A 12,785-nucleotide genomic window follows, 5' to 3' on the forward strand; every position below is an offset into this window, starting at 1 on the left:
CCCAAACATCAGACAGTATTAGGCTGCCTGAGTCAGACTGCTTGAAGTTTACCAAAAGTGCAATGAAGTTCATAATGCTTTGGTGTTGTGGCTCTGCAATCAAACCTGTTTCAGCTGTCAAATCGCCAACTAGCTTCCGAGTATGTTCCCATTGCATCTTCCTAGTCCATTCTTGCATCCATGTTGATACATTCAGAGGAGGCAAGATAGCTGCCATGGTTCAATATCCAAAATGGTAATGTAAGACAGGGACAAGTCCTTCAATACTCGCATGTCTTGATGCAAGTGAATCCTCATTGCTGAAGTATTTGTATATGTCCTGTGAGAAACTGGAAGGAGTAGGAGGTGGAAGTACAGGGGGAGCAACTATAGGAAGCAGAGGCATGATAATGTTGTTATCTTCCCGATCGTCACTGTCAGGGATGCTAGTTGGGTTGAGGGCATGACATAAGTCCCACTGGTTAGAGAAGGGATCAAAGATTCTAGTTTCCTTGTTGTAGTTTCCCCAGATTTCCTCTACACAAGCCTTTGTGATGGGGTGGTGCAACAGGAATCCATCCTCATCATCATCATCGTCATTGGGTCGCCATTCGAACACCTGAATTGTGCTGGACCTCCCAGGCATGTGATAATTCATCACCAAATGCTCACGACCTAGATGTGCCTGCCATTGAGAGGGTGATTCCTTCATCTCCTTCTCCTTGTTCTGTGTGGCCCAGGCAGGCAAAGAACACCTTGAAATCTTCACCATGCTTCTGACTGCTATTTTTTGGGGGGAGCGGAAAATGGGAGAGGTTGGGCTGCAATTGAACAATGGACATTGGTGCTGGATCATCTGACTGAGTGCCCCACAGATCGTTCAATTGAGTTCCCCACAGATCATCATTAGATGGATTACCATTGTGCCTAACTCCCCCAGTATTATCGTTGAACTGAGTGCCCCATCCTGACTGGATGCCCCACTGAGTCTGAGTTGCTGCAGCAATATCTGTTGTTGAAGGCAGGTATTTTTTCCAGGCCTTATCGTGTACCATATTACAAGGCCAATACACCCAGATTGGGATTTTGAAGCTTTCAAACATGGTCACATCTCCATCTCAACTCAGACCATAGGCACTGTTGATAATCATGCCAGTGCATGGTACAGCATCTGTGAGATCCTGACAAATGTGCAGGAGAGTTTGACCACCCATGCAGACGGTATGGGACATTGAGGGTCTTTGGTCAATAGAGAGGTCCAGTCTGAGAGACCATCATGGGGTCTATATCGATGAGCCATGATGAAGTATGTGCAGAGAGTTGCAATACCTGAAAATACCAATAAGCCTCAATGTGTCACAATAGAATGAACTCCATACCTATGAATGCATTGCATGATCTCAGAGCAACCTTCTTTGCGAGCTTCACATTGATGTGAGACCTCAAGTACCCATAATCTCTCGGAGCTCGTGGGGGTTGGCCATACCAAGGAAAATGCATGTTCATTGCTAGACATCCCTGACACCAAGCTAACTTCTGCTCCAGAGCCTGCCATTCTTCTTGGACATCCTTGCATAAGATATAGCAATGATCGTGTATCGCCTCGATGGGCACAGAGGAATAGGAATGATTGAGGCACCTGAAGATGGCACTGTCAAACATAGGGTTTTGGGGGATGATAGGATACCATGGGCACATTTCATATGCCTACTGGGTCATTAAGGTGTCTCAGATGTTGTCGGAAGAACAATCAGACTCTAACATTGGGTTCCAGGGTCGAGGGATGGGGGAATAACAGTAGGAAGCGAGGATGCATTGAAGGAAGTGAAAATTGCCCCTTCATTTATGAAGACATGGAGGTTAGAAGCCATGAGCAGCACAGCAGGTGGTGGATGAGAGCAGACCAAGTGTTGCGCGGGCAAGAAGAGCAAATGAACAACAGTAGAAACCGTTGTATGCAGCAGGCAGGAGGAGTATACAAACAACAGTAGAAACTGTTGTACGCAGCAGGTAAGACAGATAGATAGTATGTGGGAAGCAAGTAGTAGACAGGTAGAAAGAGGAACAACAGTAGAAACTGTTATATATGAGGTAAGGGGTAGAAAAGGGAAAGCAAGTCTGTGGTATGCAGGGTTTAAATTAGAGGCCTGACTTCGGGCCACAAACCCATCAATGGACTTAGTGGAATCACAGAGACTGTGGAACACCAGAAATAATGTAATTATAATAATATAATCATAATGGCAGAGTAAATTTCGATTGTCTGCTCTCTGGTCTCTGAGGGTTGTGCAGAGAGAAAATGCGGGGGGTACAAATAAATATTAAATGCTAAGACATAAATTTGAAACCAAAAAAAAACAAGGCTCCTCATAACAATGGAAGAGGAAGAGATCATTTGCACACTAGTGGAAATCAGCAGCTGGGTGATCAAAACCGAAAGCAACTCTTAGTATCATAAGAATAAGAAAATAAACAATAGGATTACCTGTGGTGTGCGCTAATCCTCATCAGAGCAGGGTAGGCGACTTTGAGTTATTGAATGGAAAGGAAGCAAGACAATGACACAACACGACAGTACATACCGTTGTGCCAGGAGAAGAGAGGTGATAAAGTATATGGGCCATAGCACATGGAAAATGAGAACTTGGTTGATTTGGAGGGTTGGAATTTGCATGTGACTTGATTTGCAAGTGTTTGTACTTTCTGACAAATTGATTCTAAGTCCCCTCAAGTGTATTCTATCCTAATCCTGTATACTGAATATGTATACTTTCTTATACTTCAATTTCTACTTGGCATGATGGTCTGTACTGTCACATCTATCCCTGGTCCTCTCCTCCTCTGACATGACGGTCTGTACTGTCATGTCTGCTGGACTTCAACTGGGTTCATCATCTGGACCAACTCCTTCCTCCAACTCCTTCCTCCAACTTTCCTTCCTCTGACCTTGATCGATCCCTAATGCGCCCTTATCCTCTCCTCCTCTGATATGACGGTCTGTACTGTTGTGTCTGCTGGACTTCAACTGGGTTCATTGTACTGGACTCCTGATATGGCAGTATGTACTGCCGTGTCATCCTTTTGTTGTCACCCGACTCCTCTGTCCGACTTCAATCGATCCCTAACACAAATTTGAGGGATGAGTTTTGAGACACGGACTGGTATGTACTTACATTAATTCCATCACCATCCTGACTTCAATCTCACACAGTGCTGACATCTACCCACTCGGCAAGCCACACCTTTGGCGCTTGTGTTGCACGTTCAATATCTCCAGAAGTACAAAATGATGCCCTATGCTACCGCAACTCTCATCCACTTAAATCTTCCATCCAAGATTGATAACCTCTCAACTTGATGCCCAGTGAAGACTGGACATGGCCAAAACGGTTCGAATAGCATAGAATATTGATTGGACATATAATTTCTGGTCCAATCTTGTGTAATCTCCAACGGCACTTATCGTCTGTGCACCGCATTGTAAAACATTGCATCGTTGTCGACTTCACATCACGTTTCTCGCGTCATCGACCATGTTTTTGTCCATGCACACAGCATTTTCACCTGTCGTTCGTTGTTACACAGCTTACTTCCAGAGCAACATTCTGGTACTTTGCATGCGCACAACATTCATTATGAGCCCTTTTGTTTGGGTGAGTTTTGTAGCACCCCAAAGTTAAAATGTTTGGGGAATCCCAGGTTCCCCATTCTTCTTCCCCACCATCTTCCCCCACTAATTCGAAGGTAGCTACACGTCTTGCTGCCGCCGCCTTCTCTGATTATATGCGCTCTATTTGGAATAACCAAGATGTTGAACTCACATCTTCACCGCGAGGCGAGGTGAATGGGCTTGAGTGGACTTGACTGGGCTTGAGAAATAGGCATGCCTACAGAGCATGTCCGAGTGACAGTGAGCCTGCGGGTTTCGTGGATTCTGGTATGCTATTAATATCATTGCCTTTCTCCAATAGTATTGACCTTTTCTCTCTACAGGCTATTATTCTAAATTGAATGAAGTGCAGATCCAGGTATTATATCGCTGATTCACTACATCCTTTCACAGATTCTACTAACACTTCTGTCCACAGTCTTATGATAGGGAGGCTGGAGAACTAGTAAGTACAGCCTTCAAGCTACTCCCATTATCGAGTTGCTGAGACTTGGTAGGAAAAGGCAGGGCGCTGGGCGAAGAACAGTGATGTCGTCGATGGTCCTATGTATTAGCTTGCCTGGGCTATTGCTTGCCTGGCGTCACCTGCTGGTTGCCCCCCACCGATAGCCTGTGCTCACTTGTCTCCCTTCTCGCCTTTCCACATTGTTCCTGTTCTTTTGCTGTCACCTGCTGGGTGCCTCCCGATTGCATGTGCTTGCTTGTCTCCCTCCTCGCCTGTCCACATTGTTCCTGGGACCTGTTCTTTTGCTGTCACCTGCTGGTTGCCTCCCGAGTCCCGATTGCTTGTGCTTGCTCCAGTTCCGCACTATTATTATCATCATTGTACCATATTGCCCTATATCATGTTTTCTGATCGTGTCGAAGCATTTGTACCAGTAGATTATAGTACAATTGACCCGAATACAATCGATTTTGTCATACCGCACGAACTGAACCAAAATATGGTGAAATATGATATTGATATTCTTAACATACCCTACAACATTCGACAAGATTGCAACAGATGCGAAATATTCTATTAGTCTCCACAGTGAGTCTCCTATGGTGAAATATTGTGCTTCTAAATTCATTATGTTCCGCTTGATCTCAACCGTTCTGGCCATGTCCAGTCTTCACTGGGCTTGATGCTTGGTCAAACCTGCAAGCCATTCCTCATTATACATTGCTTTAGGCAACCCATCCCCTTCTTTTCTGGATGTCATTGGATTCCCAGCTAAGCATATCTGTTTCATTGGCTTTGAACCTTGGGGGGCAAAGATATCATCATCCACAATCCTTTGGTGATCAATAATATCCAATTCCCATTTGATCGCATGGCACCAAGTCATGTTCTTGACATGAAGAACTGTTTCAATATCATTTTCCACATCGCTCTCCTCCAAACTCATGCTGTCTTCTCCTAATGTCCCAACTAGTTGCTGAAGCCACTGCCAGGCTGGGAGGTCTTCCTCATTCTCATCAGTCTTGTACTTAACGAGATGGTCAAGAACCTTGACTCTGTGAAGATATTTCTGAGAAGGTGTCAGTACCAGATTAGTATGGAGTTCATGACCATACATTTTTCTGACAAGTTGTTTCACAAGTTGCTTTCAATGTCTCATCTTTCTTAGTGATCAGCCTCTGCTACACCTCTGCAAGAATCTCCAATCCACCCTTTGCTGTAACCTTGGGTTGTGCAGCCATCCACACTGTACGCAGGCGTTTGTAATGATCTTGAAGAACTTCCCTCATATATGCCTCTGACCTTCAGAATGGCCAGCTCTCTTGGTCACCCCTTCTCTGCAATTCTTCAAGCAGCAAGCCAATGACTTTATCATTCCAGGGGCTTTTGGACCCACATTTGAGATCAAAGGTGAGATTTTTGGAATTGGGACCTGGGCCGTCTTTGTATTCATATGAGTAGACATCCTCATGACTAGCTGCCTGATGGAGTATGAAATTGGTGTCTTGAGAAATGTTGAAAATGTCTTTGAAGAGACACCACACTTTGCCCTATACATCACTGTAAGTTGCAGCTTCCATACCACCTTTTGACTTACCAAAAAAAAGTCTCTTTCATTGCTTTTCTCGGCCACCTTCTCTTGCTGGAGTTCTTTTTCCTCCGTCTTTCTCCACCAGGGACTGTGCTTCTTGATAACTGGAAATTCTTTGTTGATTAGAACATGTCTCAGTGCGGCTTCTACACCTCTTGCAATTGCATCTTCCATTGTGGTAGTAGGAGGTGTGTTGTGTTGTAGATGTGGTGGTGTGTCTTGTTCAGATGAGTGTTCTTGAGGTACTTCCTCTTTGTCCACCTACTATTGTGTAAGTTTAAATCACAGTCCACAGCATCAGATTCTTACCTCCACTACTAGTGATACAAGGCAAACCCTGTGTGATATTCTGCGAGTTTTCTTTATCCTCTTAATCGCATCAAGGCATGAGGTACCTGATCGTGGTTTTGCGGACAGTGTTAAGGTTGTGCTCAAGGGAAGAGTAACTCAAAGGGCTTGGCTTCAGCTTGTGTGCTGCGCCCCTTACCCGAGTACATGCCCTTAATTTCTGAGAGGTAGAAGGGAAGTCTGACAGAAGTCCAGGTAAGTCCGGAGGTCAGATGCAGGGGGAGTTTGGCGGAACTCTAGAAGGCTAGGAGTAAATAGAGTAAGGCTACTTTGGACAAGTCCAGAGTAGAAACAGAACAGAGTTAGACTACCCTAAGGTAGAGCCAGAGATGTAGTCTCAAGGAATAAACCCAAGACTTGGAGGTTGACAAGAGATCAGACTCAAGTCCAGAGAGGCAGGAATGAGCAGGAACTAAGATGATATTTGAACTGAGGAGGTACTGGAGTTTTTCAGGAGTTTATATACTGTAGGTATCATATAAGTAATCAGTCAGTAAAGTAAAAGCTATGCCCGAAGCATATGGAAAGTCTATTAGTAAGTGTACAACAGATTAAAGAAATGAAGTCAGAAATGAAGTGCAGACGGACAGGTCAGTAAGCAAAGCAGAAAGGTATACAACCAGTAGCCGGACAGCAGTATTCTAAAAGGAGATAGGTGTGAGTCCAGAGATGAAAGCGGAGCGCTGGGTGGACGACAGGACGGAGATCCAGACTTTCATAGGGGAGAATCTGGAATTCTGGGTCCGGAGGTATGGGATATGACAGCTTCACAGAATTCATTTGTGGAGGTGGGATTGAGCTCAAGGCCCATGACAAAACCTTTCATGACAGTGTGCTTGGTGGCTGCATGGGAAATATGTCTGAGTACTCTGTAGAGATCTTGGATGGTGAGTCTGGTCTTTGCAATGTTGGTGTGGTGCTTGGCTCACGTGGCAACACTATATAGACCTTCTACTTGTGGGATAGTTGTGATGATAGTGTGCTTAGGCCCAGGGGACAAGAATGGACGTCTAGGCATCCTGCAGTGATTTGGCGAGTTGAAATAAGCATAAACACCATTTTCAGCATGTATAGAGCATTGTGAAGAGTGACAGAGGTGCAGTTCTTCCCATTAGGTAAGTCTATCTTGATGTCACCTTTGCCTATTGCACTAATGGCAGGTCCATCAGCAGTATGCACATCCTGCAGTTCTATGGAGATGAAATTAAGGAATTTGAACCAGTCTGGACAGAAATGAGAGGTGGCGCCCAAGTCTATAATGGCACCTCAGCACTCGACAGGTATGTGCATCTGCTCTGCAATACTGGCAAGGTCTGATGTGGTGAAGGTGAAATTAGATTCAGGATTGGGGGTAGAGGCAGCTGCATTAGCTCCCTCTCTAGGTGCACATCCTCCCTTCTTCTGGTACTGATTTGGCCCCTGGCCTTCCTTTCCTCCCTCTGGCTGCCAGCAATCATATTTATAGTGCCCCTTATGATCGCAGTTGAAACAGGTCACAGCTAGATTGGCCTGCATTCCTGCACTCGGCTTCCAACTCTTCCCACCAGTTGACTTAGCCATCAATGTGGAGTTCACACCCTTTTTGCTGGTGCAACAATCTGTAAGCTGATGGTGCTCATTGTTAGAGACCGTGCTTGGATGGAGAAGCGGAGGGGTTGGGGCTTGGCTTCAGCTCTTGTGCTGTGCCCTTAGCCGAGTATGTGCCCTGAATTTGGAGTGGGTCCGATAATAGGACGGGCAGACCGCTTTGGTCCGCTTGGTGGGTTGGGAGGTAAGTGCTACTAGCGGTAATCTGACTAGGAGCGGAGCAGGGGAGGTGGAGGAAGTTTATTGGGATGGAGGGGAGTAAGGGGATGGAATGATGAGATTGGAGAGATAAGAGTAAGTACTTAGAGTGTGGCTCTAAGTCGGAGTGGAGGGTCAGAGGTGACAACAAGGTAAACTTGTGTCTGGAGAGGGAGCAAAGTCCTACAGAGAATTCCCACTAGTAGAGACAGCAGGAAGACAAGTAATATTAAGACTGGGGAGTAGCTATGTACAGGAGGTGTTTTTATATACTTCTATGTAGGAGGCAGTGACTAGTAGTCCTTGGTATGAGGCTATGTACTAAGTATACAATTTGTAAGTGGAAAACACAAGTTGGAGTGGATATCAATATGTACGTGTCGGATCAGTTAGTCGAGTGGTTATTGGAAGTACCGGTGATCTGGGAAGTAAGTACTAAGTGCAAATGGGGAAAGTATATACCTAAATGGGGAAAGGAGTTTACAGTAGAATGGATGATGCTGGAAGACAACCAACGAGGCGGTTAAGTGGAACCATAGGAGCAGATGTGGGAGCTGACTGGGTCAGGCAGAGGGTGGACTGGAGCGGAGATGGTAGGAAAGTGGGGGAAGTATGAGGTCGGGCGGAGCGGATATTAATATCAGAGGAGCAGTCAGATCAGGTACATGACACTCATACTCCTTGGAGATGGCACTGATAAGTTCATTTAGGGTAAGAGGTTTCTAGGCTATCTTAGCCGCTGTGTCAATTAATGACAGGAGAGGATGATAGGACTCAGGGAGGGAGCCAAGGATGATGGCGTAGAAATCACAATCCTCAATATCAGCACCCATCCCTGCCAAGGACTCACATAATCATGTAAGTTCCCCAAAGTGATCTTTAATATCTCCATTCTCATCACATCACATGTCCTGGAGGCACCACCAAAGGTCTATCTGTACTAACTCAGTTTTGCCCTTGTGAATAATGTGGATCTCTTCCCATATCTTTGTAGTGCCCTCAAGCTTCTGCACACACAAGAGTAGTCAATCTGTGATTGTACTGAACATTTGCTGCTTGACTAGTGAGTCCTTTTGACAGTACTCATTGATTTTCTTGTCTAACTCCTCAATTTCTGTTTGTGTGGGCATCAAGCCATCAGGCTTCAAGACAGTGCCCATCATTGGATTGGTAGGGTATGGTGTAGGTTTCATGACACAACCATCGACATAACACATCAATCCTCTTGCACCAATAGCAGTCAGCATGCATTCCTTATAGGTAATCCAGTTGCTGCCCTCCTTGGCCAGCTTTGGGACATTGAAGAGTGCGGGGTTGGTACTGGGGAGTGTGGAATCCATGACTGTGGCAGGGCTCATAACCTATGGTTATGATAGCCAAATGGTGATGCAAAACACAGGAGCTAGTAAGAATATTATCTCAGTTGCTTGAAAGGAACTCAATGGTACAGTCTAATACCTAGTAAGAATATTCTACAGGTACGTTAGATCATGTATAGTAAGAGGGAAAAACATAATGTACATCTCAGTTGCTTGAAAGGAACTGAGACGTTAGAACACGAAGGTTCATAGCTTTATAGTACTTGGCATAGTGATAGAAAATGTATTGTAGTTAGGAGAATGACACTTTGTATATTCAAACATTGGCCCAATATCATCCCATTGTTGGTCATGCTCTGCAGTTGCGCTTGCAATATCATCCTGACATCTTGTTCAGTCCATCACCTGACTTTCCTGGTCCATCAGACTTCAACACCTCCTTCCTACCTGCTAGGCACAGTTCTGACACCTAGGTAAAGAAGAGTAGTTTTTACCATTGTGCTTTCATGAACTTGTTTTCTTCTTTCCTTTGATCCACACTTACTATGCATGTCCCTTATCACACCATATTTAGTGTGGTATTACTCAGATGCCTCATTGCTTACACATGTGCTTACTGACACAGCTATTATTATGTTACACCCTGTACCCAGGTAGTATATAAACCATGGCTAGGTAATGCTGATTCTTCAGCTTAACCTACACTGATTTTCCTTTGACATCTCTGACTTGATTCTAAGTTACCTCTTTTGGTACTTAACCTTTGATTGAACCTTTGGATGTTTCTTAGACTTTGTCTAGAATGTATCACAAGACTGGCTGTCTGGTTGACTATATACACATTGTGTTAATAATGTGTCAGTGTAGACTATCAAATATTCAGTTCAAACCAGTTTTTTACCGGTCTCTTGACCAGTTGTGGTCACAACTGATCCAAATTGACTGCAAGACCTTGATGCTGTAGTGAGGTTCAGTTTTTGTTGGTCCAGTTCAAACCCAGCCATAGTAGTACTTATTGAGGATTGTTTTGGGTCCAGTTACATCAAAATTCACCAAGAAAAACTGGACTTGACTGGACTTTTAAACTTTAGAAATGGGTGTCAGGCCTAAGCCATTCCTAGCACAACCATTGACAAGAGAGTGGGGGCCATGATTCATTGATCTAGCAGCTCTAAATAGTACTAGTAAGTACACATTGGGGTTATCAATATTTAGGAGATGTTTTTATGTTGTACCAAATGTGAAGAAAATATTTGAAATTTAAACCAACATAAAGATGGAAACATAACTTCAAATTTTGGCAGTGTTTTAAACAAAATACAAAATTTTAAGCATTGGCAGCCATATTCCCACCAACCATATGTCAATGACAATGAGAAATTTAATCAGAATTTCTGCATGTGCTCAAATTTGAAGTTCATTTCTGGCCTAAAATGTTGGACAAAACTGTTAGGTACCATGCTCAGACAGAGAAGTGGAGGGGTTGGGGCTTGGCTTCAGCTCTTGTGCTGCGCCCTTAGCTAAGTATGTGCCCTGAATTTGGAGCAGGACTGATGTAGTCCAATGATAGGATGAGTGGTCCACTTTGGTCTGCTTTGAGGGTCGGGAAGTAAAGGCTTCTAGCGGCGGACCAACTAGTAAGCAGGCGGGGAGGTGGAGGAAGTAAGTTGGAGGCGGATGGGATCAAGAGGATTGGTGGTAAGGTTTATTGGGTGAGGGGAGGTAAAGATAAAGACTTAGAGACCAGCTCTAAGTTGGAGCAGAGGAGCAGAGGTGACGACAAGATGAAACTTGTGTCTGGAGTGAGCAAAGTCCTATGGAGAATTCCCACAGTAGAAACTGGGAGAAGACAAGACTGAGGAAATACAGGCTAAGTACATGATATGTTATATACTCTGGGTAAAGAGGCAGTGATCAGTAATACATAGCATAAGGCTATGTGCTGAGTATACAATTTGTAAGTATGACTACAGAGGAAAACATACAAGTTGGAGCAGATATCAATATGTATGTGACAGATCAGTAATTGGGCGGCTATAGGAATAACCAGTAATCTATCGCTTCTTGGACCTAAACCAAGTGGCACCCCGACCAGGACCCCAAAAAAAGTTCAACCAGCCCTGCATTCAACAGCATGCCCAACGCCCAATGGTGCCGTCCCACCCCCAAACCACCACCCGACTCCTCCTCCTCCTCCCCATCATATTCCCTCCACTCTTCTTTTGTAATACCCTTCTCCTTTCCTTTCATCTCTGTTTATTCTTCTTGCCTTTTCTGCTTTCCCAATTAAATGTACAATAAAATTACACACATAAAACTACAATGCCATTAAAACCGAAAATTATCAAAAACACCGGTACCCCAAATACAAGATCCTCCTCTAGAATGGATACCAATGATATCATCAATGCAAGCAATGAGGTTAATGACACGGTGAGCACCCAAACATATCTAATCAGAACGGCAATGGCCATCAATGGCAAACCGTACTCTATTGACAACCTCTCAGATATTCTATTCCACATAACTCAAATGCCAGGAGTAGCTCTCCCGGCACAAACCGCAATCAGAGCAGTCGCCTTTCTGTTCAAAAATGCGGCAGATTCAAGCACAGCAGACAATATAGCTAAACTAGTCCTAACTGCAATATCCCCTCATGTCACTAAAATCCATAATCTTTCAGAGAACATCTCAACAACAGCAACGCAACTAAATGAAACGCAATCCAAATCTCAGATATATCCTCGCGCCTCTATGATAACAACGCCAACACAGTTATTGATTCAGTATCCATCAACTCCCACCTGGAGAAAATGCAAGACGCAGTCAATGCTCTCACCACTCAAGTCAAAGAAACAACCCAAAGTACAGGCTACAAGACAGCACTACTCTCAGGACTGAAAGGTGACACTGACACCAACAACAAGTCTATACGTAGAGCAGCTAGGAACGCAATCAAAGCGAGGCAAATTCTCATCGATTTACCTCCAGACAGCCACCTCGCCCCTGGTAAGGTCTCACACATGCAACTCGCTGATAAGATCAAACAGGCCATGGGCTTGCTAGCAAAAGAAGACACACCAGAACTCAAAGTATGAACCATCACGCAGTTTTGAAATGGAGGAATAGTTATCGAAATGCTCTCCCATCAAGCAGCCAAATACCTCAAAAAACAACACATAAAAGAAGAACTCCTCAAAGCCCTAGACCTGAGAGCCACCCTCAAAGACAGAGCATATCCAGTAGTCATCCAATTCGTTCCTTTCTCCTTTGATCCCAACAGCGACAAACAACTCTGAGAACTCAAAAAAGAGAACAACTGGGAACCGAACTCGATCTCCACAGCCAGATGGATCAAGCCCCTGGCCAAACGGTCACCAACCCAAAGAGTGGCGCATCTCATCCTAACCCTCAAAGACCCAAAAACTGCCAATGAGGGCATACGCAACAGAATCACAATCAACAAAAACAGACTACAGATGAGGAAGAATAAGAGAGAACTGATCCGATGTGCGAAATGTCAACAATACAGACACATCGCAAGGGACTGTATCATGCATCACGACACATGTGCCAACTGCGCCAAGGAACACCGAACTCTCGAATGCACTGACAAAGACCAGCTATTTTGCGTCTCATGCAACTCAG

General features: G+C 44.5%; 2 protein-coding genes across 2 annotated transcripts; both read right to left on the reverse strand.

The window, feature by feature from the left end:
* Positions 1-220: 220 nt before the first annotated feature.
* Positions 221-751, reverse strand: EDB91DRAFT_1246762 (uncharacterized protein; the record flags this gene model as incomplete). The annotated part of the gene is made up of 1 exon (XM_041322705.1): positions 221-751. One exon carries the CDS (start codon positions 749-751, stop codon positions 221-223), a length of 531 nt encoding a protein of 176 aa, XP_041178995.1.
* Positions 752-4,905: 4,154 nt separating this feature from the next.
* On the reverse strand, positions 4,906-5,130 carry EDB91DRAFT_1015312 (uncharacterized protein; the record flags this gene model as incomplete). The annotated part of the gene is made up of 1 exon (XM_041312479.1): positions 4,906-5,130. A coding segment is annotated over one exon (225 nt), but the record flags the coding sequence as incomplete, so codon positions are not given.
* Positions 5,131-12,785: the final 7,655 nt, after the last annotated feature.

Source organism: Suillus paluster (genome assembly GCF_016628075.1).
Source record: "Suillus paluster strain FC165 chromosome Unknown EDB91scaffold_16, whole genome shotgun sequence".
Lineage (NCBI taxonomy): Eukaryota > Fungi > Basidiomycota > Agaricomycetes > Boletales > Suillaceae > Suillus > Suillus paluster.